General features: G+C 43.6%; 1 protein-coding gene across 1 annotated transcript in view; it reads left to right on the forward strand.

Annotated features, from left to right (window-relative positions):
- Positions 1-24,056, forward strand: part of SSC4D (scavenger receptor cysteine rich family member with 4 domains) — a 29,185-nt gene that overhangs the window by 3,171 nt on the left and 1,958 nt on the right. The window contains exons 2-9 of the mRNA XM_070945953.1: positions 2,723-2,758; positions 5,920-6,225; positions 11,186-11,257; positions 11,861-12,175; positions 13,905-13,988; positions 16,320-16,397; positions 20,260-20,574; positions 22,765-22,842. Of these exons, the coding sequence (XP_070802054.1) occupies positions 2,723-2,758; positions 5,920-6,225; positions 11,186-11,257; positions 11,861-12,175; positions 13,905-13,988; positions 16,320-16,397; positions 20,260-20,574; positions 22,765-22,842 (1,284 nt within the window). The remainder of the gene's footprint in view (positions 1-2,722; positions 2,759-5,919; positions 6,226-11,185; positions 11,258-11,860; positions 12,176-13,904; positions 13,989-16,319; positions 16,398-20,259; positions 20,575-22,764; positions 22,843-24,056) is intronic.

Raw genomic sequence — 24,056 nt, forward strand, 5'->3', positions numbered from 1 at the left:
AAACCGTGCTGCACAGCTGATTCCCCCACCCCGCTGTTCTACTTACCTTCCCAAGCCTCCTTTTGATGCGTGCTGCGCGCGCGCGCAGTACGCACCAAAAGGAAGCTTGGGAAGATAAGTAGAACAACAGGGAGGATTTCCTACTTTCTAGCAAAGTTAAGCCCCGCTGCACAGCTGATCATCGAAAATACCGGTTCAAACCGGTAGCTTTTTAAACTGCTTGTTCAACCGAACTGGTAGCTTTTTTTACTACCGGTTCGCCTGAACTGGTAGTTTTTATCACTACCGGTTCCCTTGAACCGGAGTGAACCAGTAGCATTTCACCCCTGCCACCCACCAAAAAGCTGTTTGGAAGACTGAGGGAGAGCAGTCTTTCCTGGTTAAAATAGAGGAGAAAATGCTGCTCTCCTCATCCTAATAGCAAGAAGTTTTAGAAACTGAGAAAGTAAATGTGTATGTGTCCTTGAATTAGACGGCATCTGCTGTTCTACAACCATATTCAGTGGCATGCAGTTTTTCTTGAGTTTAGCACAACCCGAAGACTGTGAGTTCTAGTCTTGCCTCAGTCATGAAAGCTGATAGGGTGGCTTTGGACCAGTGACTCTGTCTGAGCCCAACTCAGCTCACAGAGGTGTTGTTGTGGGCAAAAGAATATCATTGTGTTTGCTGCCTTGAGATACTTAAAAAAGCAATAAAGGCGGGATTAAAAAATTAATAAAATAAATGCACTGGAGGAAGTGTCTTGGCATTAGGTCAGAGGTGATCAATGTTTGCCTAAATCCCCTTTTTGCAGCCCACAGAACCTCTGACCATCGTTGCAGTAAATGACAGCATAATTTCCTACCACACTGAGATCAGAAACAACATGAAAAAAGTAGTATAAGCCCCAAAGTAAGAATATCACAGTTAGAAAGGAAAAAAAAACCACCCTAATATAACTTTGGAAAACCTAGCCTCACACATTTTCTGGCTTTTATGCCCCCCTCCTCAGAAATGGTATTCAGCAGGTCCTGACCAGTTCTGGAGAACCAGTAGTAGAAATTTTGAGAAGTTTGGAAAACCGGTAAATACTACCTCTGACTGGCCCCGCCCCCATCTATTCTCTGCGTCCAGAGTCCCAGCTGATCGGGAGGAAATGGGGATTTTGCAGTATCCTTCCCCTGCCATACCCCCAAGCCACGCCCACCAAGCCATGCCATGCCATGCCCACCAAGCCACGCCCACAGAACCGGTAGTAAAAAAAAATTAATCCCACCACTGCCCCTCCCCCAATAATAAACCTAGTGCTTGATCTTGGAGGTCTTCTAGTCCAACTGCTCAAGCAGGAAACCCTACTTAGAGGCCTTCTAGATCTGATGACAACAATTGCATGTTAGAAATAGGAGGTGAGTCTATGGGGGTCAGAAAGTCAAAATGGGCTTCAGAACCACCCCATCGAAGCTCTGCTCATTTATTGAACTGCAAATCAAAGGAGGGGGCTTCAATTTTATGATGGTAACCACCATCCTGACTTTTCTAGGAATAACAGAATAACAGAGTTGGAGGGGACCTTGGATGTCTTCTAGCTCAACCCCATGCTCAGCAGGAAACCCTATACCATTTCAGATAAATGGTTGTCCAATCTCTCCTTAAAAACTTCCATTGCTGGAGCATTCACAACTTCTGAAGGCAAGCTGTTCCAATGATTAATTGTTCTAACTTCCAGGAAATTTCTCCTTCGTTCTAGGTTGCTTCTCTCCTTGATTAGTTTCCACCCATTGCTTCTTGTCCTACCTTCAGGTGCTTTGGAGAATAGGTTGACCCAAGGGTGAAATCTAAAATTTCTTACTACCGGTTCTGTGGGCGTGGCTTGGTGTGGGGGGGTAATGTGACTGGGTGGGCGTGGCCAATTTTTTTTTCCTTTTAAAACCAATTTTTTACATGTAAAACCATGTAAAAAATGCTTTCAAAAGGCTCTGATGATCCCAGCTGATTTGCCTGATCGGTAGGCAACTCAGCTGGGATCGTCAGAGCTTGGATTGTCAGAGCCATTTAAAAGGAAAAAAAAGGCTCTGATGATCGCACGGCTCAGCTGGGCATGGGGGGCAGGGGCAGGGATTTTTGCTACCGGTTCTCCGAACTGCCCGCTGCCATCGCTACCTACTCGCCCGAGCCGGTCCGAACCGGGAGCATTTCACCCCTGGGTTGACCCCCTCTTCTTTGTGGCAGCCCCTGAAATATTGGAACACTGCTATCATGTTGCCCCTCACCCTTCTTTTCACTAGACTAGACATACCCAATTCCTGCAACCGTTCTTTGTATTCCCTTGAATACGAAGAACGGTTCCCTCAAGATCATTTTTTCTCCTATATATACATACATACATACATACATACATACATACATAGATGTGTGGATTTCAGCACCCAAAAGTCCAACCCCATCCTGTTGCTTTCCCCTGTGTTGGGATTAACAGGTCCCTGAATTCCCTGTCATCCTACAGGATGGGGATTCTGGAATGAGTCATTAGAATCCTAGAGTTGGAAGGGAACTCTGAGCTTGTAAGACTGCTTGGTGGAGGATTTGCTGAAGAATTTTAGACAAATGGTTATACAGCCTGTTGCAAGTCTCAGCACACCTGACAGTCAGCAGATAGAGAAGGATGTCCAGGTTCAATGCCCTGAAATTGGGAGATAATTGAATTTGCATGAACTTACATTATTATTATTTTTTATTGTTGCAGCTGGCAGCACTGGGGCCGCACCGATGACCATTCCAGGTGAGACTTTGTTATATGGAGATGCATATAGAATTTTAAGGCTCTTCCATATTAATTTAATTTAATTTAATTTAATTTAATTTAATTTAATTTAATTTAATTTAATTTAATTTAATTTAATTTAATTTAATTTAATTTAATTTAATTTAATTTAATTTAATTATTTAATTTAATTTAATTAAATTTAATTTAATTTAATTTAATTTAATTTAATTATTTAATTTAATTTAATTGATATACCGCCCTTCTCCCGGAAGGACTCAGGGCGGTGTACAGCCAAAATAAAACACACAGATATAAAATTTAAAAACAATTTTAAAAATATTAAATAATTTGGCCCATATCTAATTAAAATAAAATTACCCGTTTTGGACATTTAAAAGTTAAAAGTTAATGATTAAAAATTTAAAAATTAGGCCAGCCCGGCTTGTTGGAATAAAAGCATCTTGAGGGCCCGGCGGAAGGTGCGTAAGTCGGGAATCCTCCGCATCTCGGGGGGGGGGCAATTCTTTTCAGAGGGCAGGAGCCCCCACAGAGAAGGCTCTCCCCTTGGGGGTCACCAGCCGACATTGTTTGGCTGACGGCACTCAGAGGAGCCCCTCTCTGTGGGAGCGAATTGGCCGGTGGGAGGCTATTGGTAGCAGAAGGCGGTCTTGTAAATACCCAGGTCCTAAGCCATGGAGTGCTCCGAAGGTGGTAACCAATACCTTGAATCGCATCCGGAGGACCACCTGTGAGGATGCGTATTGATTTAGCATCAATACCCATCCCCTTCCAACTCTGTTTCCTACGTCATTCTTTCAACAGATAATTTTCTTTCTGCTTTTCTGAAGGGCAACTAAAACAGAAAACTTTCTATTTTAATATTTGCAACCTGGGACTCCCCAGTTTTGCTGGGTGTGTGTTTGTGAATGTGCCCTTTGTTATTTCTTAGAACTGTAAGAAATGCTATTTCCCCTCTACCTGTTTTAAGGCTCCTTATTAGATTTCACAGGCAACTTTTATCAATGAATTCCATGTTAAGTCCTTCTGCCAATCTACCAATGTAATGGCTAAAATTCAGCACAACCTGATATTGCATAATCAATCAATTACATTTTGTCAATTTCTGGTGATTGTACTGTACAGGTTTTGTTGGAAGCTCAGGATTTATTCATTGATTAAATGAATAAAAGCTAGTTTATCTACATTGATGCCAATTAGGAAATAGTTACAGTAATTCAAAGTGAAATATATTTCATCAAAGTAAATGCTTGACTTGTACGGTTAAAGCTCAGCCTGATAACCAGGTGTTAAAATAGCCTTCTTCTTCATCTTGAAACTGGCCTTAGAATAGAAAACTCTTCAAATGGAAAATAATCTGCTGTAACATTCAACTTGATTACCTTAGTGAGAATGGACCCTTAGCAAGAAAGTGATGGTTCACTGCATCTGTGAGCCCAATTAATTCATAATGGGCATAAGGTACACCTAAAGTTAGCAGGTGCCTCTAAGCATCTTAGCAGTGCCAGTAGTAACAGCTGTAACAGTTGTGGTGGCACAGTGTGGTTAGAATGCAGTATTCCTGGTTAACTCTGCCCACAGCCAGGAGTTCAGTTCTGACCAGTTCAAGGTTGATTCAGCCTTCCATCCTTCCAAGGTCAATAAAATGAGGAGCCAGATTGTTGAGGGCAATGTGTTGACTCTGTAAACCACTTAGAAAGGGCTGTAAATCACTATGAAGCTGTATATAAGTCTAAGTGCTATTGCTAACAGCTGGACATAAAAACAGGAGCCAATGATGCTCAATTGCATATCCCAAAAGTTCCCTTTCAAGAATTTGTACTTTAAGCTTTGGTTGGGCACCAGAACATGCTGGGTATTTTCCTCCCAGTTGATGGTTGCCATGCCTTGAAGTTGGGCAATTGTAGAGGCCCAGACCCAAGACCAACTGAGAGGATGCTTCGAGAGACAAGTTGAATGTAGAAAACCATCAAGTTGAAACTAGACATTATATGTGAGACTAAGAAATCAGAGTTGCAAGATGAGAGCCAAAGAGCATGCCTGAGAATTATAACACAGCAGGTTATAATTGATAACAGATGTTGTGCAGTCTGGATGGTTAGACCAAGCCAGAGAAACCATCACTTATTGAAATACTCCATCTGTAGTCCCAAAGGTCCTTTTTTTCAAAGGCAACTGAACTTTGTGTGTGTTTTTCCTTGAAGACGTTTTGCTTCTCATCCAAAAAGCTTTTTCAGTTCTGACTGAATGGTGGAGAATGGAATCCTTCCATTCAGCCAAAACTGAAGAAGCTTCTTGGATTGAGTAGCAAAACGTCTTCAAGAAAAAACACACACAAAAATCCATTTGCCTTTTGAAAAGAGCACCTTTGGGACAACCATGACCTGGATGACTGAGAATCTCCACAGACGCCCTGCCTGAGGAAGTCTGATAGTTCACCTGAAGAAATAGTGATCCACAAAGTTTGGGGTTGATGGCTCTAAACCTAGCAGCCACCATAATTCTTTCCCTTGGTGGGTTGAGTCCAAGAAGAATTTGAACTTTTAATGGGCCGTAGCTATATTCCAGATAACTTTTCATTTTAGCAGATCTACTTTCTCTTAGCCCAATAATGCCTCAGGGTGCAATATAACCCTTAACATTCATGAATGACCACCCCGAAAGATTTGAATGGATGCCTCAAAAACCACGAGCTGCTCCCGGTAGAACTATTAGTTGAATGGACTCCAAAGGGAGAGATCTTCAGCATGCAGAGAATAATTACATCAACTGCATTTCATAAACAGGGTATGCGGAATAGCCTGTCGCAGAATATTCCAACCCTGACATTTGTTTTGCTGCCCAGCTACTTTCAGAAGACTCAGAGTTACCCATTTTGAGATTGGGAAGTTCCATAGTAGGATTTTGTTCCCGTGCTTTAATTATGATTATTGTTGTTTATTTAAATTAAATGCAATTTTTGTCGTGGCCCTGCTTAACTTCTTGATGCCAATCCAGTGCACCATTTGGATTTTGAATTCCAATATGTAAAATTATCTCTGGATGATTTGCTTGACCCTACCTTAGTTGCTCACCAGCCATGATGCAGCTCTTCCTCCCCCACTGAAGTCCTTCTTCTTGAGTTGTTCAAGACAGTAGCTCTGCCCTCTTCCTTCCAGAGGTACGGCTGGTCAACGGACGCACCCGGTGCCAGGGACGGGTGGAGATCTTCTACAACAATACCTGGGGCACAGTGTGTGATGACGACTGGGACATTGTGGATGCCAACGTGGTGTGCCGCCAACTCGGTTGTAGCCATGCCATCGGCATGCCTCCCACTCTTTCTTTTGGCAGAGGGCAAGGACCCATTTTTCTAGACAATGTGGACTGCAAAGGAAGAGAGGCAGCCCTCAGTGAGTGCAGCAGCCATGGATGGGGCATCCACAACTGCTACCACTATGAAGATGTGGCCGTCATGTGTAATGGTACAAAGGTTTGGGCCTGATGGGTTGCAGTGGTGGTAGGGAAGGAATTGGTGTCAAAGTCGACCCTCCAATCCAGTGGTGAAATCTAAAATTTGTTACTACTGGTTCTGTGGGCAGGGCTTGGGGGGGGGGGGTAATGTGACTGGATGGCCAATTTTTTTTTCTTTTAAAACCATTTTTTCTACAACCTCTTCGGCGAAGAGGTTGTTAAAAAATGCTTTCAAAAGGCTCTGACAATCCCAGCTGAGTTGCCTGATCGGCAGAGGCTTTTTTAAAAAAGCCTCTGCCGATCAGGCAACTCAGCTAGGATCATCAGAGGCATTTAAAAGAAAAAAAGGATTTTTTTCTTTTAAAAGCCTTTGACGATCCCAGCTGAGCCGCGCAATCATCAGAGGCTGTTTTTTTTTACTTTTAAAAGCATTTTTTCAGCCGAAGAGGTTGTAGAAACAATGCTTTTAAAAGTAAAAAAAAAAAAGTCTCTCCCCGTTGAGTGTAATCTAATAGAAATAGATCAATAATTAAAAAAATATATAAACCCAGAAATTAAAGATTATTCAAATCATGTTTGAAAGCCAGAACAGGTATAGGTTTTAATATATCCCTTGAAAGCAGGGGTGGGTTCTAAAATTTTTTACTACTGGTTCTGTGGGCGTGGCTTATTTTGTGGGCGTGGTTTGATGGTCATGTGACAATTCTTTAGGATTTAGCAGAGGTACTGGTCTACCAGGCTTTTAACTGCTTGCAGAGCTGTACCGGTCTACCCATTTGTTCTTGGAGGCACCAGTCTACCCATTTGTTTTTGAAGGCACTGGTCTACCCATTTGTTTTTCGAGCCCACTGGTCTACCACCACCCTGTCTTTTAACACTGATCAGCTCTAGGGTGGGCCTTTGAAGCTCCGTGGCAAGAGTTTAAACAGTTTTTTTCCTTCTAGTCGATCAGCAGGGACTCGGGAGGCAGCAAATAGGGGGTGGAGCCAAATAAAAGGTAAGAGTAACGTGGGGGGGCGGCTGGAGGGCCCAGCTCCCGAACAAAGAGAACCGGTTCGGTGACGTCATATCGTCACCGCTACCGGCTCGGCCGAACCGGGCCAAACCGGGAGGAACCCACCACTGCTTGAAAGGGAATACAGCTGATCCTTGACCTACGACATTGGAACCAAAATTTCTGTAGGTGAGCAAGGTGATTATTAAGTGAATCACCCTGACTTTACAACCTTTGTTGCCACGGTGGTTAAGTGAATCACACAGTTAAGCATATCCAGCTTCCTTCATTGACTTTGTTTAGCGGAAGCAGGCTGGGAAGGTTGCAAAATGGCAATCACATGTCCCCAGGACACTGCAACCATTGGAAATACATTCCAATTGCCAAGCACCCAAATTTTGATCACGTGACTGGGAATGCTGCAGCAGTTGTACATTCAAGAACTGAATAGTGAGAAATTTCCTGACAGCGAGAGCAATGAACCAATGGAACAGAAGTTGCCTTCAGAAGTTGTGGGAGCTTCATCACTGAAAGCTTTCAAGAAGAGACTGGACTGCTATCTGTCAGAAATGCTGTAGGGTCTCCTGCTTGGGCGGGGGGAGGGGTTGGACTAGACGACCTACAAGGTCCCTTCCAACTCTGTTAATCTGTTTGTCATAAGTCACTTTTTTCAATGCCATAGTTACCGTATTTTTCGGAGTATAAGACACACTTTTTTCCCTCCTAAAAGAGGGTGAAAATTTGGGTGCATCTTATACACTGAATGTAGCCCCGCCCACCCACTGGCCCCCACCCTTTGGCCTCTGCCTCCCAGCAATTTACCTCCTTGCAGCAAACAGTCCATTTCAGGTTCAGCACAGCCTGATTAGCACAAGCAGTTGATTGTTGGTTGGATCGGCCTCCCGACCGTCAGCTGTTTCAGGCTGCAGGGATTGCCATTGCCTATTGCCGTGCAGGCCTCCGCTGTTAGCTGCAACGAGGCAAATTGCTGGGAGGCAGATGTTTTTTTTCTTGTGCTAATCAGGCTGTGCTGAAAATGAAACTAAAGCTTGCTGTTTGCTGCAACGAGGCAAATTGCTGGGAGGCAGAGGCATTTTTTTTCTTGTTTTCCTCTCCAAAAAAGGTAGGTGTGTCTTATAGTCCGGAGCGTCTTATACTCCGAAAAATATGGTACTTCAAACAGTCGCTAAACAATGGTTGTAAATTGAGGATGACTACCTGTAAACCAGTCACCACCAGAAACATCATACATTGCACTATGCCATAATGTGGGTTTTATTTTGGCTTAGTGTATTATATGAATCTGGTCTGTCTCTCTAAATCAGATCTTCAACAGATAATCCTCTGTTCATTTCAAGGCTGGAAGTGGCAGAGAGAGTTCAGAGCATCTGCTATCAGCTTTGGGCTGTTTTGCCAGTGAAACGTTTGGTGATTTCACCAATTTTGCAGTTTCAGTCAAGAAATGTTTGGCCCTCTACCAGTTCCAAATGCTGTATTTTCCTAAGCACCTCTTAAAAGAGAACGCTTGAACTAGGACTTCCATTCTCATTAAGGAATCAGAAAGAGTTTGGTAGCATATTTTCCAAGTTATAAAATGTCATTCAAAGATATATGGTGCAGCTCAGGAAAGTTTATGCCTTTTAATAAAATGTGTTAGTCAGAGAACGATGCTATCCATCTCCTGTTTTTCCCCTCTTTTGCTATGATGTTCTCATTAAAGAAAGTGCAGCTGGTTCAGTCTGGGCTTTCATCAATTAATAGATAAAAAAGATGAAGCCTTCCTTAAAAAAGTAGCTGAGTAATAGTAGCTTTAGAAGCAAAGGAGGATTCTATGTTCAGAGCATTTTTAAACAGCTGCTTTGAGTTAGACCAGGAACAGTTGTAGTGCAAAAGGAGATCAGAATGAACTAATCTGATCAGGACAGCTGGCACAGTATGGGGCAGGCAACGTTTGAGGGAACAGGGCACAATGTGTTGGGCTGATAGCATGTAGAGAGCAACACTGACGTTGTGAGTATAACTTTTATAAGAAAAATATTCTTGAGGCTGGTGCATGTGTGAAAGAAACATAATGATATGGTTGTTTTTGGCGCTAAGGAGAGCCAGTTTGGTGTAGTGGTTGAAGGCATCAATCTAGAACAGGGGTGTCAAACTCGATTTCATTGAGGGCCACATCGGGGTGGTGTTTGACCTAGGTGGCCAGGGTGGGTGTGGCCAGCTCGCTGTCACTCGTGTTGGGGGCACCTGTGGTGGCCCAAGAGCTCTGCCAGCAAAAATGGTCTCCTGAGCTTCGTTTTTGGCTGTGCCGGCCTCCTACAACCCTCTGCTGGCGAAAAGGGAGCTCGGGAGGGCCCATTTTCCTGAAGCTCCATTTTCGCTGGCAGAGCAGGGGCGGGTCCAAATCCTGTTGCTACCAGTTCGCTTGTGGGTGCGTGCATGCTCGCGGGCGGGTGGCACCTGCGCATGCACAGAAGCTTTGCACATGCACAGAAGCGTCCGGCAGGGAGGGCGGAGTCTCCGTTGCTTCCTCCTAGCCTTGGGAAGGAGACCATGGCAAACCATTTCTGAAAAACCTTGCCAAGCAAAGTGCAGAGGCTCATCCCGTTTCCAGGAATCAAAAACTGGCTTTAAGGCATATGTGTGCAAGCACACAGTTGGCGGTAAGGCAGCTTCAAATACAGTACTGCCTACAAGTTATGAGTCTATAATGTGCTCGCCTCCCTTTTATAAGCACAGCATCTGATCTGCACAGGTCAGAGAGAAAAGAGAAAGGGATGAATGAGGGGGACGAAGGAAGTGATGAAAATCTTAAGAGGAAGTGGGTTACAAAGTAAGTTTTTCAGACAAGGAAAGGAATTCAGAATGCAGAATCCTTTTATATCTAGTGGTCACTATCTGTTTTAGAGAATTGACCACAGCAAGATAATTTTTTTCAGAGAGGGAGAGATAAGTGGAGAACCTGGAGGCACCTTGAGATGCAATATGTGATATGAGCATCACATTATCTACCCCTGAAATACCAGATACCCTATTTTTCGAAGTATAAGACGCATCGGAGTATAAGACCCACCTTAGTTTTTGGGGAGGAAAATAAGAAAAAAAGCTGATTGGCGAGTGGATCGGCCTCCTAGAATACCCCCAATCAGCTGTTCCCAGAGGTGACTTTTAGCAACAGGTTGGTTGGTTGTGAGCTCTGTGCCTTGCTTTTTTTTTCTGCTTCTGAAACTTCTGAAACTCTGTTTCAGAAAAAACTTTTTTTTCTGCCTCTGAAAGCCTCAGAAACAGAACTTCAGAAAAAAAGCCTCTGAAGCTGTTTCTGAGGCTTTTTTTCTGAAGCTCTGTTTGGAGGCTTTTTTCCTGAAGCTTCGTTTCTGATGCTTTTTTCAGCCTCTGAAACCTCCGTATGAGAAGCTGGGTGGGACTACATTCGGAGTATAAGACGCACCCAGATTTTCACCCTCTTTTTTGGGGGGAAAAGGTGCGTCTTATACTCTGAAAAATACAGTATGTCAATTAAAAGCCTGGATGTCACCAGAAGAAATAATAATAGTAACATTGCCTATGGATTGAATACTATTTCTAAAGGGAGCATAGAGCTGAGGTTCTTTTTTTTAGTTGTTGTTTTTTTTACATCAATCTTCTCCAATTGGTGTTTTTTAGATGTACTAAAACTTGAGGTTCTTGAAATATATTTGAAGGGCACAAGTTTGGGAAGGTTGAGTAAATCCATCAAGTCAACCAACTATAATTTAAAATAGAAGTTGTAGGATTGTTATGGTGCTCTCTGAGTTTGGTGGTTTTCTTGAAGACATTTCATTACCAAGCCAGGTAACACCATCAGTGCTAGCAAATAGAATAGACGTTATAGGGCTTTGCATGTACAGAAGAGATGGGGGCGTGGCACATGGCCATGATGTTGGTATAATTATTCTATAGTTTTCTTGATCTTCATGCATCCATTTTTTCTGTCTTTGTAGAATTGCTACCCACACAATCAGCAAAAGACCCTGCCAGCAAAACAACCACAGCTCGGTTAAAAGATAAGAAAAGTAAGTGTTTTCTAGATTTACTTAAGAAATAATCTTTAGCTGGCTTGTTTATTTATTTTTGCATGTGTATGTCTGGAAAAGGAAGGAAAGAATATTTGTCTCAGGGGCCTTATAACCTAACAAGTAGCATATGGTGGACAGCATCTGAAAGGGAGGAAAATACCGGTAGAAGCTAGGGAAAAGTACTCATTTATTTCAGATATATTTACTTAGACTTGGATAGAGTGGTATCTGGTAGCTATAATAACTTTTTACTACAGGCACTCAATAGCCATTGCAATTTTTTGCCTTGTTCATGGAATTATATAGCACCGGATGAGAGAGTTCAGATGATCAGTTCACTGCTATTGGCTTTTTTGGGGGGTGGGGGTGGGGGTGGTTTCTTTTTCTTATTAGAAAAAGTCAACCATGGCAGAGGACAAAATTGAAACATTGCATAATAGTGGCCCCTCAATAATAGTTTTTTTCCCCCTCAGGTCTTCTTCTTGTTGTTGTTTTTAGTAGGCATCTCTGCCTTTTCCATAAAAATAACTCATTCTTGCTCTCAAAAGCGATAAACAGAGCAAGGCAGATGGTTGGGTGATCCTCTGGTTTCCTTTACAGGTGATGGGAGAATTCGGCTGGTGAACGGGGCAAACGCCTGCCAAGGCCGAGTGGAGATATTCTACAAAGGAAACTGGGGCACTGTGTGTGATGATGAATGGGAGCTACATGATGCCAATGTGGTGTGCAAGCAGATGGACTGTGGTCATGCGGTGGCCTACAGGACCAACGCCTACTTCGGCTACGGCACTGGGCGCATCCTCCTAGATAATGTGAATTGCGATGGAAATGAGCCACAACTCTCAGCCTGTTTCAGCCTCGGTTGGGGCATCCATAACTGTGGTCACCATGAAGATGCTGGGGTCGTATGCTCTGGTGAGCAAGTTAGAAAAGACACCTCAACCTAGACAAGGCAGGCAGCTTCCAGAGGGATTTTGAACTCCCCGTGTTTCCCTGAAAATAAGTACCCCTGTCTTATATTTTTGGGGGCTCCGAAAGACGCACTAGGGCTTATTTTTGGGGGTGAGGGTGTTGTCCACTGACTCACCTCACTTACGTGTGTTGCCCACTGGCCTCCTTTTTGCTGTCAGAGGCCTTCAGGAACTTCTTCTGCAGCCAGCAAGGCTTCTTGAAGGCCTCTGCAGTCAATAACTGTTCTGCCCCAGCTACGGACCCCAAAGAACGCAGCACACACAAAGTCCGTTCAAACCTTAGTTTACTAAATAAATCAGTTTTTTACAACAACGGCTGTTAATTAACTGCATTAACAGTCACCAAGAATTCAAAGAATAATACTGAAAGCTTACTGTGGTTGGCAGAATGCCCAGAAGCAATTTGCAGGAAGCTGATAAGATAAGCAAGACAAGACACGAAGGTATGTGAACGGAGTTGTTCCCTGCAAATTGCTTCAGTTACTGTTCCTCCTTAAATAGGCTAAGGGAGTGGCCAATTAGCCCCAAGCCTTACTCTTGAGGAGACCTCCTCCTGAGGAGCCACTCCTGCCTTTTGGCAGTTCTGCGCGCCTGTGCATTGAGAAGAGGTTCCTCCTCTTCGTCCTCTTCACTTTAGGGAGCTTCTGGAGTTCTGAAGGCCCTGGCTGAATCCCCGCCCCTGGCACCACATCCTCTCCAGCCTCCTCATTGTCTGACTCAAGTGCCAGCTGCACAGGCTGCTGGCGCAGCACCACACCAGCCTCCTCGCTGTCGGAATCAGCTACTAGCTGCACCGGCCGCTGACGGGTCACAACAATAACAGAGTTCCGGATCAATCCAGAGAATGAGTTGAAATAAGTAAATGTCTAAACAAAAACTAAGTTTGGCTTTGCCAGTTTGGGAATTCTGGGAATGACAATCCCAACTCATTTGGAGGGTACCTATTTACAGAATACTGCTCTGGCAAAATTGAAAGGTTTTAACATATGATGAAAATGAAAACATAGAACTTGCATAGAACAGGGCATCCTTGAAGGAAGAAGATTCTCACGATGGAATACAACAGTAGAAATGAACTCGTGTTTGGTTCCTACCTTCTTTTACTAGTAAGAAAGTTAGTTAGTTCTAGATAAGGCTTCCATGGCAGTCATTCATAGACAAAGTGGGAACAGCAGCCCTTGAACTGTCAAGATCTCAAGTCATGTCACATCGGAGGTTTGTGAGTCAAAAAACTGTGCGTCTTGAACTAGGCATAGAAATGGCACTGGGTATGTTCTCACCACAGTGTTTCCCATAATTAGCAAAGGTGTATTCAATTAACCCAGTTTTCTGGAGTCACATGACATATTGAGCCAGGCATTGCTCACACAACTGGATTCGCCCAACTTGCTGGCTAAGATGTGGTTAATTTGTGTATTTTTGTTCAGCGTGCATAGAGATCTGTTATAAGATTTCCAGAGGCTAGGTTGAAGGACACCAACCTTCTTTGCCTTTTTCCTTATTTTTAGAATTATTAGAAATAATTGAAGTACCCATCAATTGGTTTTCATGTAATATTTTAACGAACAAAATATAGTTCACCAGAAATTGATTGATGGAGTTAACTCCTTAGCAGACAACAAGCTGGAAATCTGTTGCTAGCATATTGACTTGGCATTATTGTGTCTCAACAGGGCTAGGGACAACAACCACCATTATGCCAATCACTACATTAGTGGTAGAGGACTATAAAGAATCATTCACCGATACAGCCACAGGTAAGAGGGGCCATGTCTATAATTTCACTCTCCATAAATCGTGTTTCACTCTCCATAAATTGTGATGGGAGGATCCCGATACTCCCATGTTACACCTCTCCTGCGCGACTTGCATTGGTTGCCAGTTGCCCTCCTGGTGAGATTCAAGGTGCTGGTGTTGACCTATAAAGCCCTTCATGGTTTAGGCCCAGGATATCTGTCGGACCACCTGCAACCAGCATCGACTTCCCATCGCCTGGTGCGTTCTCACAGAGAGGGCCTACTCAGGGTGCCGTTGGCTAGACAATGTCGGCTGGCGACCCCCAAGGGTAGAGCCTTCTCTGTGGGCGCGCCCACCCTCTGGAATCAACTTCCCTTGGGTCTTCGATTGGCCCCGGACCTTCGTACCTTCCGCCGCGAGCTTAAGACATGGCTGTTTAAATGCCCTAGCCTGGACTGATGGGGTCTACTGTTCTAAATTGGTTTTAAATTGGTTTTAGTCTGTTTTAGTCTGTTTTAATGTGAATTTATTGGGATTGTTTCGCTGATGTGAGCCGTCCTGAGTCCTTTGGAGAGAGGGCGGCATATAAGTCCAATAAAAATAATAATAGTAATAATAGTAATAGTAATAATAATAATAATAATAATAATAATAATAATAATAATAATAATAATAATAATCACAAAATTTGAGGGGAGGGAATGTGAGCCAAATCAAACTCTTCTGACGTGGCTCTTATGTCTTCCCATGCTGGGGGAGGAAGAAATTTTAGAGCAATATACCTGGGCACCCTATTGAGGAAGACTACCAAAACTAGGCCAGATGTTACAGTGATGTATTGAAAAAGGGAACAAGCTGATTAATACAGGAAGGCTAACTCTTGGACCCAGGGCCACATTCGACCTCTGAGCAAGTAAAGGGAACCAGAGGTTTCTGTAGGGATGGTTTTAAAAAGTTGGTGGCTTTGAAAATGTGATCTTAATTTTTCTTCTTTTACCCATCATCCCTCCAACATCTTTACAGATACCCTGATAGGTAAAGAATTGGGTAGAACTTAGAGCAAATCTAAATGTTATCTTCATTGTTTAAATTAATCTTATTTTTAGCCCTTGGAAGGATTAATAATTACAATTTGGTGGCACTTTGGAAGGAACTGTGGGCCTCCCCCAAGTTCTAGGTGACAGTATATGAGCTATCTGGCTTCAGTGTTTGGGGTTAGAGGCAATGGTGGGATTCAGCCAGTTTGTACCTATTCGGGAGAACCGGTTGTTAACTTTCTAAGCAGTTCAGAGAACCAGTTGTTGGAAGAAATCTTATTTTGTTTTTTTCCACTTTACAGGGCTAATCCTGTAGGGAAGGCAGGAAGGAAACATTCTGGTGTTGTTTCTAGCCTAAACTTTATTGCCCTGCTTACAGAAACTGCCTCTCTGGTTAACCCTTATTACATAGTAACAGCTAAGGCAAAGCGCCTATCGACATGAGTGATGTTGAGTTGGCCACGCCCACACAGTCACATGACCACCAAGCCTTGCCTACCCAGCTGGTCATTAGGGCAGAGAACCGGTTGTTAAATTATTTGAATCCACCACTGCTTAGAGGATCACGGTTTGTTGTTTCTTTTGTCACTTTTGCATTGGAGATATGTCCACACCAGGATTATTATTACTATTTCAGGGAGGGCTTTTGAAGAGCTTGATCAAGTAGTGGCAAAACTCAGATGCTCTTCCCTAAAGATTGAGACACATCCCCAGCAGCCTATTCAGAACCTAGTGATTTAATCTTTGCTAAGGTGATACTTTGAAGATCATTATCAGTTCTGGGCATCATAATTTCAGAAAAATATTGAAAAGTGGAAAGGGCTTAGACTGGATGGCTTGAACTGGTCGGAGATTTGAAACTCAAGTTTCAAAGGGGGCAAGATTGAAGGAATTGGGGAATGCTGGGTCTGGAGAAGCAACCATTAAGAGGAGATACATATTTTATTGTATTCATCTGTTTAGGTAATAATCAATGGACTCAATAATCCCCATTGTCAATAGGTAGGAGCCCAACAATTTAAACTCTGAGAAAGGGATTAAACTCAAGAAAATTGGGATTTTAATAATATTTTTGTATTTGATCATGGATCCAGCTGCTTACTGAACCTCTTCCATGTAAGTTTTTAAACAGAGGCTAGAAGGCTACTGTAGTTGTGGATTTTCTTCACGAGAGGAGAGGTTAGATCGTCTTTTTCTTCCAATTCTGCGATTCCGTCAAATGGGTTTAAACAACAGAGAATAGTTCATCTTTCTGACATTCATTTTACATAGACATCAGGGTGGGAACGCTCTCACAATTGCATGTCTTTGCAGTCACCGAGGATAAAATTCAGCCCACCTCTGAAACTGAGATGGCGATGACTTCAGCCCTTCTTCCGTTGGAAAAAAGAAGTAAGTTTTTATATTCTTGTACCAAGAAACAAGTCCAGGATGCTATGAAAATATTATAGTATTGATCAGACATAAGTGGCCCTTTTAATTTTCACATTTTTGGACAAAAAAAGGGGGGGGTGATTCATCCAGAGGAGGTATTCAGCAGGTTCTGACCAGTTCTGGAGAAATGGTAGCGGAAATTTTGAATAGTTCGGAGAACCGGTAAATACCACCTCTGACTGGCCCCGCCCCCATTTATTCTCTGCCTCCCAAATCTCAGCTAATCAGGAAGAAATGGGGATTTTGCAGTAACCTTCCCCTGGAGTGGGGAGGGAATGGAGATTTTACAGTATCCTTCCCCTGGAGTGGGGAGGGAATGGAGATTTTACAGTATCCTTCCCCTGCCACGCCCATCAAGCCACACCCACAGAACCGGTAGTAAAACATTTTGAATCCCACCACTGGATTCATCCTGGAAAAGTAGAAGTTCTCCAATACTTTTTTTTTCAAGCCAAGGGAAAGAATTCACTCATGATGACTAAATTAAAGCAAGGGAACCTAGCTGGGGTATCTATGGGGAAGGAAAGGTTAACAAAATCAAGACAGGTAGAACAAGAGTAGGAGACAAGATAGGGTAAGACAAGAAGCAATGAGTGGAAGCTTGTCAGAGGGAGATCCAGCTTGGAAATAAGGAGGGAATTCCTGACAATGAGAACTTTTAATCAATGGAGCATCTTGTAGAATTGTGGGTGGTCCATCACTGGAGGTTTTCAAGAAAAGATTAGATAATGATTTGTCTAAGATAGCTGTGGTGGTGCAGTCCTTAGAATGCAGTACCGTAGGCTAATTCTGCTGACTGCCAGCTTGACTGCAGTTTGGCAGTTCGATTCTGATTTGATTTTAATTTGATTTTATTATATTTTTATACCGCCCTTCTCCCGAAGGACTCAGGGCGGTGAACAGCCATAATAAAACAATATATTCTCACTGGCTCAAGGTTGACTCAACCTTCCATCCCTCTTGAGGTTGGTAAAATGAGGACCCAAATTATTGGGGGCAATATGCTGACTTTGTAAACCACTTAGAGAGGGCTGTAAAGCACTATGAAGTGGCATATAAGTCTAAGTGCTATTGCTATAATATGGGGACTCCTCCTTTGGGCAGAGGGTTGGACCTCCAAGGTCCCTTCGAACCCTCTAATTATATGATTCTAAGATGACAAATGAAGCTCTATCCCCTTTTTATGGGCCAAGCAGATGTTTAAAAGGGTGGGGTTTCAATCATGTTGTCACAGCTGTCGTCTTTTTTGTCCCTCCCAGTAGACCTTTCTGAGATTGTGGTACAGTGAAAAATACGATTCTGCCACCCAGTAACTAAATAGATTGAAAGCATGAATAAAATCCCCTTCTTTGAAAGAAATCTCAAAAGCAGATTCTCTTTCATCAGATGGAATGACAGCTGGTACAAAACCGTGCAGGGAAAGTTCTGGGATTGGCTTTGATAATATGAATAAACCCAGGAAAATGGACGGAGCAGGGCTGCTGAAATTCTTTCCAATCCTTTACTAGCGGTGGTCATCAGAGGCAATTGGCCCCCGTCCCCTACCCCTGGTGTAATGAACTATCATACTATGACTGTGTGTGCTTCTGCTTTTTTCGTTTGTTGTATCTCTCTGTGTGTTTGGGTGTATGCATGCCTCAGGAAGCACAGGGTGAGCTAATAACAGACCTCCGGATTTTTCGTCGGGCCCTGAAAATTTATTTATTTCAACTAGCTGGGCTGGCTTGATCCCACAGTTTTGAGTTAAATTTTAATTGATTTTAAATTGGGTTGTTTTAAATTACGGCCAAAAAATATTTAATCATTTTAAACTGCTTTTAAATTTTGTATGTTCTGTTTTTATTTCGGCTGTTCACCGCCCTGAGTCCTATTGGAGAAGGGCGGTATATAAATGGAAACAAACAAACAAACAAACAAACAAACAAATAAATAAATAAATATGTGTTTTGCTCTGGATTATGGGACCTGGAGGAAGATGGGAAGGGGTCTTTGGGAAGAACAGGGAGGTGGCTCAGTGGCTAACACACTGAGCTTGTCGATCAGAAAGGTCAGCAGTTCGGCAGTTCGAATCCCTAGCACAGGTCTCCTGCGTGAACAGGGGATCAGAATAGATGACCTCTAAGGTCCCTTCCAACTCTGTTACTGTTAAAAGACATTCCAAGCTGTTGCCTGGGTGTTTCTCCTGTAGGATCCTAAACTGGATCCATCTCATTTTTTGAACTTGGTTTTGTTGCCAGTTTCTCAACCACACCAAATTTGATCCCATTCCATTCAGTTTTGAGGGGACCTATCCTGTTGACAGACGGATATCCTAACTCCCTTTATATCTCTCCCTCCCCCCCCCCTAATCTTTCTCCCTGGACTCAGAGTTCTTTCATTTTCATGGCCTAGGCCTGGGATATTTGGCGGACCATCTGCAGCCAGCAACAGCTTCCCATCGCCCGGTGCGTTCCCACAGGGAGGGCCTACTCAGGGTGCCGTCGGCCAGACAGTGTCAGCTGGCCACCCCCAGGGAGAGAGCTTTCTCTGTGGGTGCACCTGCCCTTTGGAATCAACTCCCTTTGGAGCTCCGGGTGGCCCCCGACCTTTTCTCTTTCCGCCGTGGGCTGAAAACTTGGCTATTTCACCTGGCCGCCTTGGACTGATGGGGGTTTTAATCTGGGTTTTATTGAATTTCTTAATTTTAACTTGGACTTCTGTTTTAATGGTCTGTTTGTTCTGTTTTAATCGTTGTGAGCCGCCCTGAGTCCTGTGGAGATAGGGTGGCATACAAGTCCCATTAAATAAATAAATAAAATAAATAAATTTTGGCCATTACCTGGATTGCAGCTGTTCTCCTGTTCTGCTCATAACAATCACCTCCATACCCTTGTGGCAATATAGCGACAGCACTTAGACTTATATACCACTTCACAGTGCTTTACATCCCTCTCTAAGCAATTTACAGAGTCAGCATATTGCCCCCTAACAATCTGGGTCCTCATTGTACTGACCTCGGAAGGATGGAAGGCTGAGCCAATGGTGAGAATCGAACTGCATAACTGGGAGGAGTAGTACCATAAAATTATATATCAATGGAAAAATAATTTAATCAAGAATGTAATGCAATAACCTTTATGAAGGATTTGCTATTAGAATAGCAGTTACAGTATAAAGAAGAAAAGTGAAACACGTAGAAAAAACGAGATATACAGAAATTATCACGTCAGTTAATACTTAGTTGGGTAACCTTTAGCATGAATTACGGCCTTACAACGTCTTCCCATGGAGTGAACCAAGTCTTTTAGTTCTGCAGCTGTTATAATGTGAAACCAAGATTGAATGATTGCTTCTATTAACTGGGTTTTATTTCTGGGTTGCTTCTGACCAACAAGTTTCTTTAGTTGGCTCCATAGATTTTCAATTGGGTTAAGGACTGGGCTATTCCCAGGCCATTCCAGCAGTAGAATATCATTATCTTGAAATTCCCAAAAAAGGTGGTGTTATTAGCTATCAAACCTCAAAAATACACTTTTCCCAAAAGGTTTCCACAATTTTGGCCACTACTGTAGGAGGGGAGGGGGAAAGAAGGCAGCTCAGGTGCCTGGAATTTTGTCCAAAGGGTCTGCTCTTCCACAAGGAGATCTACACAAAATTAAAATTTGTGTCCACTAAAATATTTCTGCAGCCTCAAGTGAGTGAAACAACTCTCTAAAGATAGCTTCAGCCTGAGTGAATTCAGGATATTTCCTTCCTTCCTTCCTTCCAAATTAATTGCAACTCTGAAGATTGTCATTTTGGACATGTCAGTTCACTCTCTTTTTTCTCCCACTCTGACCAGCAGGTGGCGGCATACGCCTGGCGAATGGGAACAACAGCTGCCAAGGTCGGGTGGAAGTCCTTTATGGGGACCTCTGGGGGACGGTTTGTGATGATGACTGGGATTACCCCAACGCACAGGTAGTATGCCGCCAATTGGGCTGCGGCACAGCCATTGGGGCTACCGTGCTGGGCTACTTCGGCTACGGCAGTGGGCCCATCCTTCTGGACAACGTGGATTGCATTGGCACAGAGACTGAGCTGACCAACTGCTTTAACCTGGGATGGGGACAACATAATTGTGGGCATCATGAAGATGCTGGTGTCCTCTGCAGAGGTGAGAGATGCAAGTGTTAAGTTTCATCATGACTAATTTAGCAAAATAGTATTATGACTCCCAATTTGACAATAATCTACCCTTTTTCTCCTCTCCCAAGCTTATATCTATATATTATTACAACAATTCAAAACCACCTTCCACTTTAAAACTATACAATAAATCCTACTTTAACATTTGATCTATATATATTACTATAGCATTTCAAAGCGGCCCTCCCCGTAAAACCTAATTTAACATTTATTCCACTCTATCCATTTCCTCCACTCCCCTAAACATATCACTTAAAAATCCCTTTTCTTAAACTAATCAGTCTGCAAACTAGCTTATTCACCCACTGTCCTCCAAAATTATCATACACATATATAATGTTATAGTATAATGTCTTTTTTTTTCTTTTTTTTTCCTTTCTTGAAATGTATGGATAAAGGGGGATGTTATAATATTAATAATATTTTTAGTAAGTAAAGGTCAGTATTTAGAGGAGGGGGTAAGTAATCTGTTATGAATTAGGTTTTTTTTGTTATGAAGAAGTCACAGGGGGGGACGGGTGGGGGGGGTTAGGGAGGGGGAGGGGGAGGGGGAGGGGAAAAAAAAGGGGGAAAAATTTTGTATTTGAAAACTTTTTCAATAAAAAAAAAAGTTTCATCATGACTGACCCCTCCGATTCTCTGCTTCAGGAGTGAAATTGCAGAGTGAATACAGGGACACTTTTTAAGGATGCAGGGGTTCAATGGCTAAGACACTGAGCTTGACGATTGAAAGGTCGGCAGTTCAGCGGTTCGAATCCCTAGTGCTGCGTAATGGGGTGAGCTCCCGTTACTTGTCCCACCTTCTGCCAACCTAGCAGTTCGAAAGCACGTAAAAAATGCAAGTAGAAAAAATAGGGACCACCTTTGGTGGGAAGGTAACAGCGTTCCATGCGCCTTTGGCATTGAGTCATGCCAGCCACATGACCACGGAGACGTCTTCGGATAGCGCTGGCTCTTCGGCTTTGAAATGGAGATGAGCACTGCCCCCTAGAGTCGGGAACGACTAGCATATATGTGCGAGGGGAACCTTTACCTTTACCATTACAACTCCCTGCAAAATGGGTGTGTTTGTGAGTGTATGTGTGTGTGTGTGTACGAAGTGGATCGCAAACCCCATTTCAGCTTTCTCTCAGGAGAAATAAGGCATCTTCTGCCTTTAATCTGCTGTTCAGAAAAATGTAAATGCTCAGTTCACAGGCAACCTCTTCTAACATATGTGAAATTTTCAGACCATATTATGAGTACTCCGTTTTGCTGATCCCCAAAGCATTTTCTTGAGTGCTATGGCCAGTTACAAAAACAGTCATTTACCAAAGCAAAACTGCTAAGTTGCTCCAAGCAGCTCCTCTATTTGAGAGTATTTCCTGTTGCTTCAGTTTTACCTTTGCTTATTTTTTCTGGGTCGGTGGGCTATAGAAGAAAGCATTCAGCTGCAACTGTTCTCTGTTCCCTGGGGAAAGAGTAGGGTGCCTGGGCAGAGACCAGAGGTAAATTTGCAAACCAGAGTGGTGCTGGAGTTTATAGATTTGCTTAGCCTGCTTCCAATATTGTTACTTTTGAATTAAAAAGGTGCTTATTTTTTCTAAAAAAAGAAAACCAGGCAAGGTGGGAGTGGGAGAGGACCCAGAGGAGATATCCGCAGATGCATTGGACACCAGTTCTAATCAGTGGTGGGATTCAAATAATTTAATAACCGGTTCTCTGCCCTAATGACCACATGGGTAGGCGTGGCTCGATGGTCATGTGACCGTGTGGGCGTGACGAACTCAATGTCACTCACGTTTATGGGCGCTTTGCCTTAACTGTTACAATGTAATAAGGGTTAACCAGAGAGGCAGTTTCTGTAAGCAGGGCAATAAAGATTAGGCTAGAAACAACACCAGAATGTTTCTTTCCTGCCTTCCTTACAGGATTAGTCTTGTAAAGTGGGGAAAAAACAAAATAAGATTTCTTCCAGCCTCCGAACTGCTTAGAAAGTTAACAACTGGTTCTACCGAATAGGTGCAAACTGGCTGAATCCCACCACTGGTCCTAATTCAGACTGGGCTTAAAACATGCCCTTAAAAACAAAGACCTATATCTCAAAATTGACTAATTGAACGTGCATTTCTCGTGTTCCTCTTTGCTAGTCTGTGCCTTTTTTCCCCCTGGATTGCAGGAGCAGAAGAATTAGGGGCTTCCTTGCAAGAAGATACTTTTGCTACCACAACTTCAACCACCACTCGTCCCAAAGACGGTATGTAAACCCCCAGCTGCTCTTGGCATTGTGATGTTGTTCTTGCCTTAGAGCAGGGATGTCAAACTCAAGGCCCGCGGGCAGGGGTGAAATTCAGCAGGTTCTGACAGGTTCTAGAGAACCGGTAGCGGAAATTTTGAGTAGTTGGGAGATCGGGCAAATACCACCTCTGGCTGGCCCCAGAGTGGGGTGGGAATGGAGATTTTGCAATATCCTTCCCCCAGGAATGGGGAGGGAATGGGGATTTTGCAGTATCCTTCCCCTGGAGTGGGGAGGGAATGGGGATTTTGCAGTATCCTTCCCCCAGGAATGGGGAGGGAATGGAGATTTTGCAATATCTTTCCCCCAGGAGTGGGGAGGGAATGGGGATTTTGCAGTATCCTTCCCCTGGAGTGGGGTGGGAATGGAGATTTTGCAGGATCCTTCCCCTGCCATGCCCACCAAGCCACACCCACAAATCTGGTAGTAAAAAAAAATTGAATTTCACCACTGCCCGTGGGCCAGATTCGGCCCGCCTGATGCTTAGATCTGGCCCACGGGGCCACCCTGCAAACAGCAAAGGACCAGCCTCCGGTGCCTCAGCCAGCGAAAAGGTATACCCAACAGGTATAATTTGGTTGGTGAATTAAACTATTTGGGGAGTTCTTCCACTATGCTGACCACTATTAGGCACAAGAAACCAGGATTCAGGATAGGATTTAAAAGTACTATGAGTTTGTTTCATGCTACCTATACACAAGAATCTGAAGTACTAACGGTCAAGGCAACTTGGTCCTAAGTAAGAATCAACAGAGTTCATGGGTGGGTGGGGGGTGGACTTAGGTCTCTTGTGTGAAGTGTAGTGACCCCTTCTTCAGGCTCAGCCTGGTCATCTCCTACAACCACAAACTGATCTTAGGGGTTATGCTTATACAACATGCTAAGCCCATGATGGCATGTGTATGGCTTAGCACAGTGATGGCGAACCTTTTCGGCACGTAGTGCCCAAGCAGGAACGTGCGTGTACCGGAACCCCGGAAACTCGAAGACCATGCAGAGGTGGCACGAAGAGACCTCTCTGTGGGCATGTGCATCGTCACCAGCTACTCTTCTGGTTTCCAGCACGCGCATGCACGCTGGCCACCTGATCTTCGGGTTTCCGGTGCTCCGGCATACCAGCTGGCCGGCGGGTGTGCGTGCACCAGAAACCAGAAGAGTAGCTGGTGACGGTGCAC

This window comes from Pituophis catenifer, unplaced genomic scaffold, assembly GCF_029215685.1.
Source record: "Pituophis catenifer annectens isolate HBS135680 unplaced genomic scaffold, rPitCat1.0.hap2 SCAF_1, whole genome shotgun sequence".
In the NCBI taxonomy this organism is placed as follows: domain Eukaryota; kingdom Metazoa; phylum Chordata; class Lepidosauria; order Squamata; family Colubridae; genus Pituophis; species Pituophis catenifer.